This window comes from Calonectris borealis, chromosome 16 (genome assembly GCF_964195595.1).
Source record: "Calonectris borealis chromosome 16, bCalBor7.hap1.2, whole genome shotgun sequence".
In the NCBI taxonomy this organism is placed as follows: domain Eukaryota; kingdom Metazoa; phylum Chordata; class Aves; order Procellariiformes; family Procellariidae; genus Calonectris; species Calonectris borealis.
This window is the reverse complement of record NC_134327.1, coordinates 21,366,185-21,376,925: the sequence shown is the minus strand read 5'-3', so window position 1 is coordinate 21,376,925 and position 10,741 is coordinate 21,366,185. Positions and strand designations below refer to the sequence as shown.

Genomic DNA, 10,741 nt, shown 5'->3' with positions numbered 1-10,741 from the left:
CGGGAGGCTGCAGGGCCGCTGCAAGGCCTTGCCCCACGCCGGGCCCGGGCACACCCTCCGGCTGTCAGCCGCAAGGCCCCGCCGCCCCCGGGGAACGCGGGGCTCAGGTACAGCCAGAGCCGGCGCTGCTCCCGCTCTCCAGGCAGAGAGTTTCGTGGGAGCGTTTTGTGTGCATCGCCCGAGCCCCCCGGCGCGGCACAGCTCAGCCCACAGCTCGGCACCGCCCGAGGAGCCCCTCCGGCGGGGGGCCAGGCACACGGGAAGAGGGCACCTGCTCCGGCACCTCTGGCTCACTCCCGGTCACGGGCTTTTCCGTGCCACGGGGTCTGACTCAGTGGCAGACGCCGGCAGTGGCAGGGGACGGGCAGCAAGCACCCGCGCGTGACCCAGCCCGGGCCTCCCTGCTGCCCGTGCTGCCCGGCTGGCAGTGGCACCGAGCGTTACAGTGACGAGCGAGACCAGAAATCAATGAGCTTCCTCTCTGCCCAGAGCATTTTAATAGGAACGACGGGGCTGCACATCCTCTGGGGGCAGGAGCTGACGACCTCCCGGCTTTGGAACCGGCTCCAGGACTGGGTCCCACTTCTGCCGTGCCCTGGCTGTCAAAACCCCTTTTCCCGACCGCCGGTGGTCCTGGTCCTGAGACGGCCCCTCTGCCTGGTGTCCCGTCACCCCAGGAGGACGCAGCTCATGCCGGCTGCGAGCCAGCCCTGACTGCTGGGAGCCAGCACCGTTCCTGCTGAGGCTTGTCACAGGCAGTGCCAGAGTCAGGGGCACGCCACCCTCCGCACCCCACCCTTCAGGGAGGCATCAGCCAGCGTGAGGAGGGGGCCGCGGGGCAGCCCTCGGCCAGTCGCCATGCTGGCCACCTCCCCGGGCAGGAGAGCCCGGCTCCAGAGGGCCAAGCCAGCCAGGTGACCCACGAAGGCTTCTGCAGTGCGGAAGCCCCCACCGGGGTGCTCCTGCTCCTGGCCCAGCACCAACGAGCCACCAGCGGGAATTTCATAGCCCTGCCGGAGGCCGGAGCCAGCAGCCAGCAGCCGCCTGTCCACATAGAAGTGGTACTGGCCCTGGCTGGAGGACCAGATGAGGCAGAGGTGGTGCCACTTGCCATCCAGGAGCGGTGTCACCGGGAGTTCCCGAAACTCCCCGTCCCCGATGATGAAGAGCGCGGAGCTGGGGAGGTCCCCACCACGGCCACGCACGGCCAGCTTGCTGCTGCTGTCCTCGGTGGCATAGGAGAGGAGGGCACCGAGGCGGGGGGCTGGGGTGGCCAGCCAGGCACAGAGCGACAGCGCCCGCAGCCCCCGGCGTGGCCCCGGCCCCAGGACGGCCACGCGCTCGGCAGAGGTGTTGGGGAAGAGCAGGACGGCGCCGGTGCGGCAGGCTGGGGAGGTGGGCGCCGGGGTGGGGGGCCCGTACCTACCCTCTCTGGGCTGCTGGGGGGCTGGCAGCTGCTCCTGGGGGACCACGGTCACAGTGGGGAGCACCGGCGCCATGGCTTGGGCTCCCGGTGCTGCGTCGCGAGGGTGCTCCACATCCCCTCTGGGTGCTCCACCGGGCCGCGCATTGGCCGGCAACCGGTGTCCTTCCTCCTGCCGGCGTTGCTGCCACCGCCTCGCCTTCGGGTGCTGAGGCCTGGGGGTGCTAGGGGCCATGCGGCCCTGCAGTTCCCGCTCCAGCTGGCTGTCCCAGCTCTGGGCAGCATCTGGCAGGCCGTGCGGCTCGGTGCCAGCCTCCACCGGTGCACCCAGTGGGTGGGTGAGCGGGCGGTGCGGCAGGCTCAGGGCACCCACTGTCCCCTCCAGCCGCTTCAGCCTGCGGTGCAGCCGCCGGCTGGCGGTAGCCAGGCGGGCCAGCTCGGCGCCCAGGGTGGCCCGGGCAGCGGTGGCCGCCTCCGCCTGCTCTGCCAGCGCCCGGAAGCGTCCGTCGATGTTGTAGGAGATGTTGTAGTTCCTGGCGATGCTCTGGAGATGGCTCAGCGTCACCTCCTGGAGCCGGTGAAACTGCAAGGGAGCGGGGCGAGGTGGGGTGAACCCACATCCCCATGCCAGGCCCCTCCATAACTGCCGACCCCCAGCCCGGCCCGACATGCCGAGTGCCCCCCTGGGCTGTGCCCCCCCCCCGGCCCCAGGCACCCACCTGCTCCTCCAGCCGCCGCAGCCGCAGGAGCAGGGGGCCGGGCCGGGCCCCGGGCCCTGGCGCCTGGGTCAGGCCACCCCGCAGGGCGGCAGCGAGGAGCAGGCAGAGGGGCAGCACCATCCCCGCCATGCCGCTGCTGGACGCCTTCTGCCTGCACGCCAGGGCCAGCCCTGGCCCCCGCGGTGCCCCCCCGGGGCGGCCTCCACCATGATGAGTTCTGCAGCCACCGCTGGCGCGCCCCAGCAGCCTCAGCACCCGGGCTCCCAGCCCCGCGGCCCCGGGCCAGGCGCTCTGCGGGGGTGGTTGGCTCCGGCTGCCCGGGTCAGGGGCCAGGCATGGGGTGCTGGGCCGTGGGGTGGGGGAAGGTGGGGGGCACCCCTGGGCGCATGGCCCCAGCGCGCCCAGCCATGCAGGGCAGCTCCCGGAGGCAGCAGGGTCTCAGGCTAACATGCTGGGTGCAGGGCAGGGTGGGCAGGCAGGAAGGTGCAGGCAGGGCAGGGCAGAGCTGGCAGGGCAGGGCAGGGCAGGGCAGGGCAGGGCAGGGCAGGCAGGACAGGACAGGGTGGGCAGGGCAGGTAGGGCAGGGCAGGCAGGGCAGTCAGTGGAGGCAGGGCGGAGCAGTGCAGGCAGGGCAGGGCAGGTAGGGCAGTGCAGGCAGGGTAGTGCAGGCAGGTCAGGGCAGGCAGGGCGGTGCAGGCAGGGCGGTGCGGGCAGGGCGGTGCGGGCAGGGCAGGTAGGGCAGGGCAGGCAGGTAGGGCAGGGCAGGCAGGGCAGTGCAGGCAGGGCAGTGCGGGCAGGGCAGGCAGTGGAGGCAGGGCAGGGCAGGCAGGGCGGTGCGGGCAGGGCAGGCAGGGCTGGGCAGGCAGGGCAGGTAGGGCGGCGCGCGCGGGCAGGGCAGGCGGGCAGCGCAGGCAGCGCAGGCAGCCTGAGGCGCGCGGGCCACCACGGGGCGGCAGCACGTGCGCGCCGCAGCGCCGCCCGTAGGCGGGGTTTCGGGCCCGGGGGCGGGGCTTCAAGTCGGTGGCGCTGCTTGCCGCTGGGGGCGTGTCCTGTCGGGCGGGGCGGGGCGGTGACGCGCGGCCGAGGCCCGGCCCCGTACCCTTGACCCGGCGGCAGAAGATGGCGGCGGTGCCGACCCTCGCCCGCCGGATCGCCCGGTCAGGTGCGCCCGGCCCCGCGGGCGCGGTGGCCCCGCGTCCTTCCGTGTCCCTCCTCTGGGGGTCAGCCCGTGCCCCCCGGCGCGAGTGGGGGCGTCCCCACGGCCCCTCCCTGTGTCCCCCCGCGTGGTCAGGGTGTCCCATGTCCTCCCTCAGTGGGTCAGAGTGTCCCCCGTGTCCCCTGCCGTGGGTCGGGGTGTCTGCGCGCCCTCCTTCAGTGGGTCAGCGTGTCTTCCGTGTCCCCTGCCGTGGGTCGGGGTGTCTGCGCGCCCTCCCTCAGTGGGTCAGAGTGTCCCCCGTGTCCCCTGCCGTGGGTCAGGGTGTCCGCGCGCCCTCCTTCAGTGGGTCAGCGTGTCTTCCGTGTCCCCTGCCGTGGGTCAGACTGTCCCCACGCCTTCCCTCAGCGGGTCGGGATGTCCCCTGTGTCCCCCCCGCCGTGGGTCAGTGTCCCCATGCCTTCCCTCAATGGGTTGGGATGTCCCCTGTGTCCCTGCGCCGTGGGTTGGAGTGTCCCCACGCCCTCCTTCAGTGGGTCAGGGTGTCTCTATGTCCTCCCTCAGTGGGTCAGGGTGTCCCCGTGTCCCCACCCTGTCCATGCAGAGCAGTTTTGGGGAGCACACCCCACACCCTGGGGGCTGTGCCCTGCCCGGCCCTACCTGCTTCTGTCCCCCCAGGTGTGCTGCCCCTCTGCCACCGGCCGCTGGCCTGGGGCAGAGCCACCCGGCAGCCCCCCGGCCCCCTGCAGCCCCCCGGCCTCCCGCTCGCCCCGTGTCGTGCCTTCAGCAACAACAAGATCCTGGTGGAGCTGGACGAGAGCTCAGGTACAGTGGGTGGCACCCCTGTGGTGTCACCCTCAACCCGTGGGGCGTTGTGGGGCACAGGCAGGGTCCCTTCCGTGCCTGCCCCACCACACGTGTGGCCCTGGGCATGGAAAGCCACCAAAGTTCCAGATGTTCCAACTTCAGCTGCTCAGGACCTTCAGAGATAAGCGTTTGGGGGTGGGAGTCTCACCGGTCGTGGGCACTTCAGGTGGCTGGGTGCTGCTTGGGTGCCGCAGGCAAACCCTAGCTGTCACCATGGGCAGACATCGTGCCCTGTGCCCTGCCCATGTGTCGTCCCCTCTGTGGGGTCCCTGCTTTGGGGACCTGGTAGAGTGGCAGTGCTCCTTCAGGGAGCAGCTGTTGGGGATTTCTGTGTCCTGGCTGCCAGGAATAGCTGTCACGGGGCCACGTCCCCACACCAAACAAAGGGTGCCTCTTCTTGAGGCTTCCCAGGGCCTGCCTTTGGCTGCCAGGCCCCTGGGTGCGTCCTCACGCTGTCCCCAGCCTGGGCACGGCTGCAGCACCCAGACCAAGCACTTGGTGAGAACCTTTTGGGGTAGGGAAGTGCCGTTTGGGAGGGGACAAGGGCTCAGAGCCCTTCCCGCGTTGCTGGCCAGGGTAGCAGTGCTGCCGGCAGGCTCAGAAAGGTGTGTGATCCCCTGGGCACGGGATGTTTGCTGTGCTAGAAGCTGGAGGCTCGACCTTATCCAGTGACCCCAGAGAGAAGGGAACTGCCGAGCAGCGTGACCCCGAAGGTGGCTGGTCTTTGGGACACACGGCGCACCACCGCACGCGTGCCCGTTCGTGCTCCACGTTCACCACTGGCTGAGTGAGCCCGGCTTGCGGGCAGATCTGGGCAAAGGCAGGGCCCTGCTCTGGGCCCCGCCGCTCTGGGGGCTTTTTGAAGAGCCAGGACTGGAAAGACACGATCTGGGTGAGCAGGAAACAGGGAGGCGGGTGACGCTCCCTTGGGCAAGGCAGCACGTGCTGCTGTCGGGGCTTCTGATGTCTCTGTGTTTACCACGGCACAGGCGTTGCGACGATGAAGTTCAAGAGCCCCCCGGTCAACAGCCTCAGCCTGGACTTCCTCACCGAGTTTTGCATAAGCCTGGAGAAGCTGGAGAATGACCGAGCCTGCCGTGGCGTGATCTTCACATCCGTATGTGTTGTCCTGAGCTCCGGGTGTGAGCTGCGGGGCAATTTGGCAGGCACGGGTGCCGTTCCTGTGCTCATGTGTGGCCTCTTGGCTCCCTGGTCACTGGCACGGGAGGGCCAGGAGGCAGCTTTGATCGGCTCTGGGAGGAGGAGAGAGGGTTCTTGGAAGGGCTGTGTTCTTTCTTCCCTGCCCTTTTCTAGCGGAAGAATAACAACTGAGGATTGTCATTTGTCATTAAAATCAAAGCTGCTTATCTGCAAACCTGACACATCCCTTAAGATCTCTTGAACTGCCCGGAGGGAGCTGCTAGGGGAAGCCAGTGTTTATTTTCAGACGTGATGTGGGTACGAGGTGGTGCCTGGGCATGCGACAGGACAGGTTTTGTGCTGCGTGGCTGATGTACCCGCACAGGGACCCTGTTAACGAGAAATCGTGCTGCAAGCAAAGAGTCCCAGCCCTGCAGGCCATGGTGATGGGATGATCCAGGCTGTGGGAGCACTGGGGAGAATGTTTCAGAACCCCGAAAGACCCTGGTTTATGTCATATTTAATTATCGTTTTCCCTTTCCTCAGGCTGCCATCCCAAGTGCGTTAGAGGGCTAAAGGGTCATCCCTGAGCAGTGACTCTCAGTGATGTTTGTATTTTCCCGATTCCAGGCTGTCCCCAAAATCTTCTCATCTGGCCTGGACATCACCGAGATGTGTGGGAAGAGCATGGAGCACTACGCCGAGTTCTGGAGAGCCGTGCAGGAGATGTGGCTCCGGCTGTACGGCTCCAACATGGTGACAGTCGCTGCAGTCAATGTACGTCCTTTAGATCCGCCTTCCTCGTCGCCCCGCGTGGTCTGTCGTTTGCTACGGCTTGTTTGCACTGTGTGGGCAGGGACAGCCGAAAAATCAGGCTTGTCAGTGCTGAAACAAATACAGGGATGTATTTGTTGGAGTGTCTGGGCAAAGTGTCTGTCGGTTCGGCGCGTTGGGGTGTGGGAAGGTACGGAAGCGTGGGATGTTGCAGGCTCCGTGTAAGCTGCAGGCGCTGCTGGGGTACAGCAGCATTTTGGCTGCGGTGGAGAGCTTGCACGGCAGTCGTGTCCTGCCGATGGGGACTAAAGTGCCCTTGGCAGTGGTTTGTGCAGCGAGAGCCATACCCTGCCCCAAGAACTCGGCTGGGAGTCTGTCCTCCAGGCTGGAGGACCAGGAGAAGGACTGTAGGCCAGCGGTAAAGCCGAGAGGCATCGATAGCAGACGAGTGCAGGAGAAGCCGAGCGGTTGGCGTAGGAGGAGTCCAAAGGACGCCTGTTATGTGCCCACCGGCTGCTTTCTCGCTGATGAGACTCGTAGGAGTTACCCAGGGCTTGGCCGTTGCGCTGCTTCGCTAGGGGGGAGGAGGTGGGAGGCAGCCATGCAGCGCCGCAAGTGCTTGTCCTCGGCCCTGTGGGCAGCAATGCTTCAGGCAGCGCGGTTTGTCGTAAGCCCTTTTTTCACCGGGTTTTGCTCCTCCAGCCGTGGTTCTTGGCCAGCCGGGAAATGCCATCTGACTCTCGGTGTCTGTAGATGGGTTGTTACCTGCTCGGTGTCTTGTTTTCATTTTTTAGTGCAGTGCGGCTTTGGCAGCTCACGGTTCTGTGTCTGTCTGTAGACTGTCTTTGAAGGCAGCTGGGTCTCCGAGCAGCTTCCTGCAGGCATCCTGTGCAGGGCTAAGCAAGCACCGAGTCGTGGCAAAGATGGTCCCAAATGGAAGTTTTATAGGCAGAAGGAGTTACAAAACCCCTGGACAGAAACATTTCTGTGGCATTTAGGGTTACAAACTGAAGTAGGGTTAAAAACTCACGTAGGGTTACAAGAAAATGCTGTAGCAAATCTTCGCTGCAGGGTTTGCAACCTGAGTAACATGGATCAATTAACGAGATTTCCAGGCTGGAAAATGCAAGAAACAGAGAGCATTGAAAAATGAAAGGATAAACCCCGGTAAACCTATCAGAAATCTTCTTTAGGGCTGTTTCAAATCAAGTAATCAGAGACTTGGGGAACATCTGATTGTTCTTCTCTGCTTCCCATGTCTTCCCTGCCCTGGAGGAAGCAGCGGGGCTGGGGGCACAGGGACATTTGTAACCGTGACCTAGACTCACTCCTTCCTTCTCTTTGCCAGGGGTCCAGCCCGGCGGGAGGCTGTCTCGTTGCCTTGTCGTGTGACTACAGGATCATGGCGGAGAACCCCAAATTCAGCATCGGCCTGAACGAAGCCCAGCTGGGCATTGTGGCTCCCTTCTGGTAGGCCAGTGCCTTCCACTTCTAGTCTCATGTGTAGGTCTCAAAAAAAAATTAATCTTCAAGGAGTTCATTAATCAGTTTAACTGGCTGCTGAGATGTAGTTTTATGTCAGTGATCAGGTAGTTGCAGCTGCAGGACACAGCACCTCATTTCTCTGTCCTGTCCTGCTTGTATCTGAAAAGCTTTCAGCCTGCAGAGTGTTCTCACGTCCTTCACCAGCGAGGACCTCAGTTCTGACTCTGCAGTCGACTCCGAAACTAGTGGTGGGGGATCTCCCTGGTCAAGCTCAGTCTGAGAATATGCTTTTCTGTGGGTCCAGGCTGTGTACCTGCAAAATCCCATAGCTGTGGGGATCTCTGGAAGCGGAGGGGCACTAATATTCTAAGGCATGGACCCTTGGTTGCCCTAAGAATGTGTAAATATACTGTTAGAAAGGAGCTTTCACATCACAGCAAGTGGGCACAGCTGGGACCTGTGCTCTGAGGGTAAATAGAGCAGCTCTCGTGGAGAGGAGGGTGTACTCTGTTGGGGTAGTACCGAAAATGGCTCTGCTCGCCTGACTGCGCAGCGTGGCTGAGCCCCTAGCTGCTGTTTGGAGCGGGACCAAGCGTGCTCTTAGCTTTGATGTCTGCGTGCAGCTGCCGCTGGGTGTTTCTTTTCCTGACCGTGGCTTTCCTTCCCATCTCTTCTAGGTTTAAGGACACATTTGTGAACGTTGTGGGACACCGAGTTGCTGAACGCTCCCTCCAGCTGGGTTCCCTCCACCCCGCACCCGAGGCCCACAAGTTTGGCCTCGTGGACGAGCTGGTGCCAGAGGAGAAGCTCCAGGAGAAGGCTGCGGCGGTTATGGCACAGTGGCTGGCCCTTCCCGGTAAGGGTGGCACCTCCGGCAGAGGAAGAGGGGATCTGATCTCGGTGGGAAGGACAGGTACCGGGGCTGGTACCTGCAAGCTACGTAACAGTTTCCATTTAAAGGGAAGGTGGGGATGGCTGGGAGGTAGGAAGGCTCAGCACAGTGGTCCAGGCAGCCTTGGGCTAACAGAGACACGCTTGCCAGTGCCCCCGTGCAGGAGGAACCATGCTGGGTGTGCAGGGCACATGGCTCCAGCTCGGAGCGCCCTGCCAGCCCTGCTGAGTCAATCCGGAGGTGCCTAAGCTCCAGATACAAACTGAATCTCTGTGTCCGTCAGCGGAGGTGTTACCGCAGGAAAGCTGTCGTGGAGTTGAGGGAACAGGCTGGGCGAGAGTGCCGGGGTGGCTGCCAGTCCGCCTTTGTGGTCTGGATCAACTCTCGTCACTCTGCTGAGCTGGGGATGGCGACGGGGGCGTGAGGACAGACAGCAAGCGCAGTGTTTGGGCTGCTCCCTGACTGGCAGCGCGTGGTTCCTGGGCTGGGAGAGGGCTCTCCGTGGGCCAGGGCTAGATCTGAGCTATCCCATCCCATGCCACCTCCTGGGTGCTGCAGGGAGGTGCAACTACGTATCACTTCAGCTGCTCTTTCTGTAGAAATCTGAATGAAACTGGGCAGAAATGGACGGGTCCCAGGACTGTTGTGTCCCAGCCTTGGAAGAGGGTCCCTAAACAGCTCTCTCCCCTGCCGTCCTGGTGTTAGAGTGAAAGCTCAGCCCCCAAGAGCGGGGAGCATGTCCCAGCTGTGCTCTCTCCTGACTTCCAGGAGGCACCGTGCAGATCCTGCCCCAGAGCCCTAAATCAGAGCCCGGGGGGAGCCTGTCCGGGTGAAGATGTCTGCAGCACACAGGTGCTGGAGCGATTTGGGGTTCCCAGTGCGTGGGGGCGTTGGTCATCATTTCACTGTCGCTGTTGCAGCACGCTGAGAGCGCGTATGCAACATCTGTGCAACAGATGTGCAGCCGCATCATTGCGCGTGGCTCTGTGTGTGCTCGAGGTTTCAGTCAGCTCCAGCAGCCAGTGCTGCCCCAGCAGCATCCACGTATCCGTACTGACCTGGCCCAGAGCCTGCCGTCGGGGCGAGCTCGAGGGGACAGCGCTGCTGGCTTTTGTACGGCGTGTTTGGCACGAGCAGGCTGTCTTGCCAGAGGTCTAAGGGATTGGGTTAGGGAGCTTAGAGCCAGAGCAGTTTCAAATAGCAGAGAATTTTGTTCGGTTACTGCTGTCCTGAGCCCGGCGGTGTGTACTGGGGTGGGCCGGGGCTCTGGAGGGTGCAAAGAGAAGGAGGTGCACAGTTTTTTGGCATCTGTCCCAGTAGATCAGTCCTTTCCCCACTGAGCGGTACAGATCATAATTTATTGTATGAGAATTTATCCAGTTCAGCTTCCAGCCGGTGGGGTTTTCTTACACCTTTCCCTGCTGGTTTAAAAAGCCCTTTGGTGTGCGGTACCTCCCCTTCGGAGGGACCTGCACATGGTGGCAGTGGCCGAGAGCTGGTCGGGGCTGAGGACCACACACGTTCCCCATCCTCGCTCTCCTTTCCACAGACCATGCCCGTCAGCTCACCAAGTCCATGATGAGGAAGGCGGTGTTGGACCGCCTGGTAGCTCACCGGGAGGAAGACATTCAGAACTTCATCACCTTCATCTCAAAAGAGTCCATCCAGAAGTCACTTCGTATGTACATGGAGATGCTAAAGAAGAAGAAGAGCTGAGGAGCCAGCCAGCCGGCCGGGGCCCGGTCCTGGGAGCTCGAGTGACCCTCCAAAACGCTGCAGTAGCTGTAGACTTTCACAGTGAAGCCATCTGCAGTGTCGGCAATTGGTGACGCGCTGCCTGCTCCCGTGGCCGCCCCAACCGCCCCTTCCCCTTAGTCCCCATAGAGTGCCTGACACCACCGCTGCCTTTCCTGAGCGCGGGGGGAGCCGCCTGCTCGGCTCCCCCGGGGAACAGACAGGGAGAGGGTCCTGACACCGAGCCTGCCGGTCCTTGGATATCCTCCCTCCGGTCCAACAGCTAATTGTGAAATGAGATTTGTCAATAAAGTCTTTGATGAGGTAGGACATGGATGCGTCATTCCCCAGCCTGTCTGCGGTCACCGCTTCCTGGCTGGTGGCCTGTCCCTGGGCTCTGGTTCGTGGTGGGCTGGGGGGGCCTGGGCACGGCCGGCGGCCGGCTGCGACCCTTCTCCAGACCGGGACCCGGAGCAGCCCACGCGCAGGGCTCGTGGATGGGGCTGCCTGGAGCGCTTCACAGGGGTTGGTGGTGGTGGGAGCTGGAGCTGGTT

The 10,741-nt window shown here is 63.5% G+C and overlaps 2 protein-coding genes across 2 annotated transcripts; one reads left to right on the top strand and one right to left on the bottom strand.

Annotated features, from left to right (window-relative positions):
* Positions 1–474: 474 nt before the first annotated feature.
* Positions 475–2,669, bottom strand: PTX4 (pentraxin 4). The gene is made up of 2 exons (XM_075165981.1): positions 2,143–2,669; positions 475–2,006 (listed from the first exon to the last, which is right to left on the bottom strand). Exons 1-2 carry the CDS (start codon positions 2,269–2,271, stop codon positions 768–770), a joined length of 1,368 nt encoding a protein of 455 aa, XP_075022082.1. The 5' UTR covers positions 2,272–2,669; the 3' UTR covers positions 475–767.
* Positions 2,670–3,200: 531 nt separating this feature from the next.
* Positions 3,201–10,512, top strand: ECI1 (enoyl-CoA delta isomerase 1). The gene is made up of 7 exons (XM_075165980.1): positions 3,201–3,304; positions 3,974–4,120; positions 5,152–5,279; positions 5,933–6,079; positions 7,425–7,546; positions 8,239–8,417; positions 10,003–10,512. The coding sequence occupies exons 1-7, from the start codon at positions 3,262–3,264 to the stop codon at positions 10,167–10,169; spliced, it is 933 nt and encodes a 310-aa protein (XP_075022081.1). The 5' UTR covers positions 3,201–3,261; the 3' UTR covers positions 10,170–10,512.
* Positions 10,513–10,741: the final 229 nt, after the last annotated feature.

Coding starts and splice junctions, on each gene's coding strand:
- PTX4 (XM_075165981.1), bottom strand. CDS start 2,271: ATGGCGGGGATGGTGCTGCCCCTCTGCCTGCTCCTCGCTGCCGCCCTG. Junction 2,007..2,142: donor TGCGGCGGCTGGAGGAGCAG/GTGGGTGCCTGG, acceptor GCTCCCTTGCAG/TTTCACCGGCTCCAGGAGGT.
- ECI1 (XM_075165980.1), top strand. CDS start 3,262: ATGGCGGCGGTGCCGACCCTCGCCCGCCGGATCGCCCGGTCAG. Junction 7,547..8,238: donor GGCATTGTGGCTCCCTTCTG/GTAGGCCAGTGC, acceptor CATCTCTTCTAG/GTTTAAGGACACATTTGTGA. Junction 8,418..10,002: donor ACAGTGGCTGGCCCTTCCCG/GTAAGGGTGGCA, acceptor TCCTTTCCACAG/ACCATGCCCGTCAGCTCACC.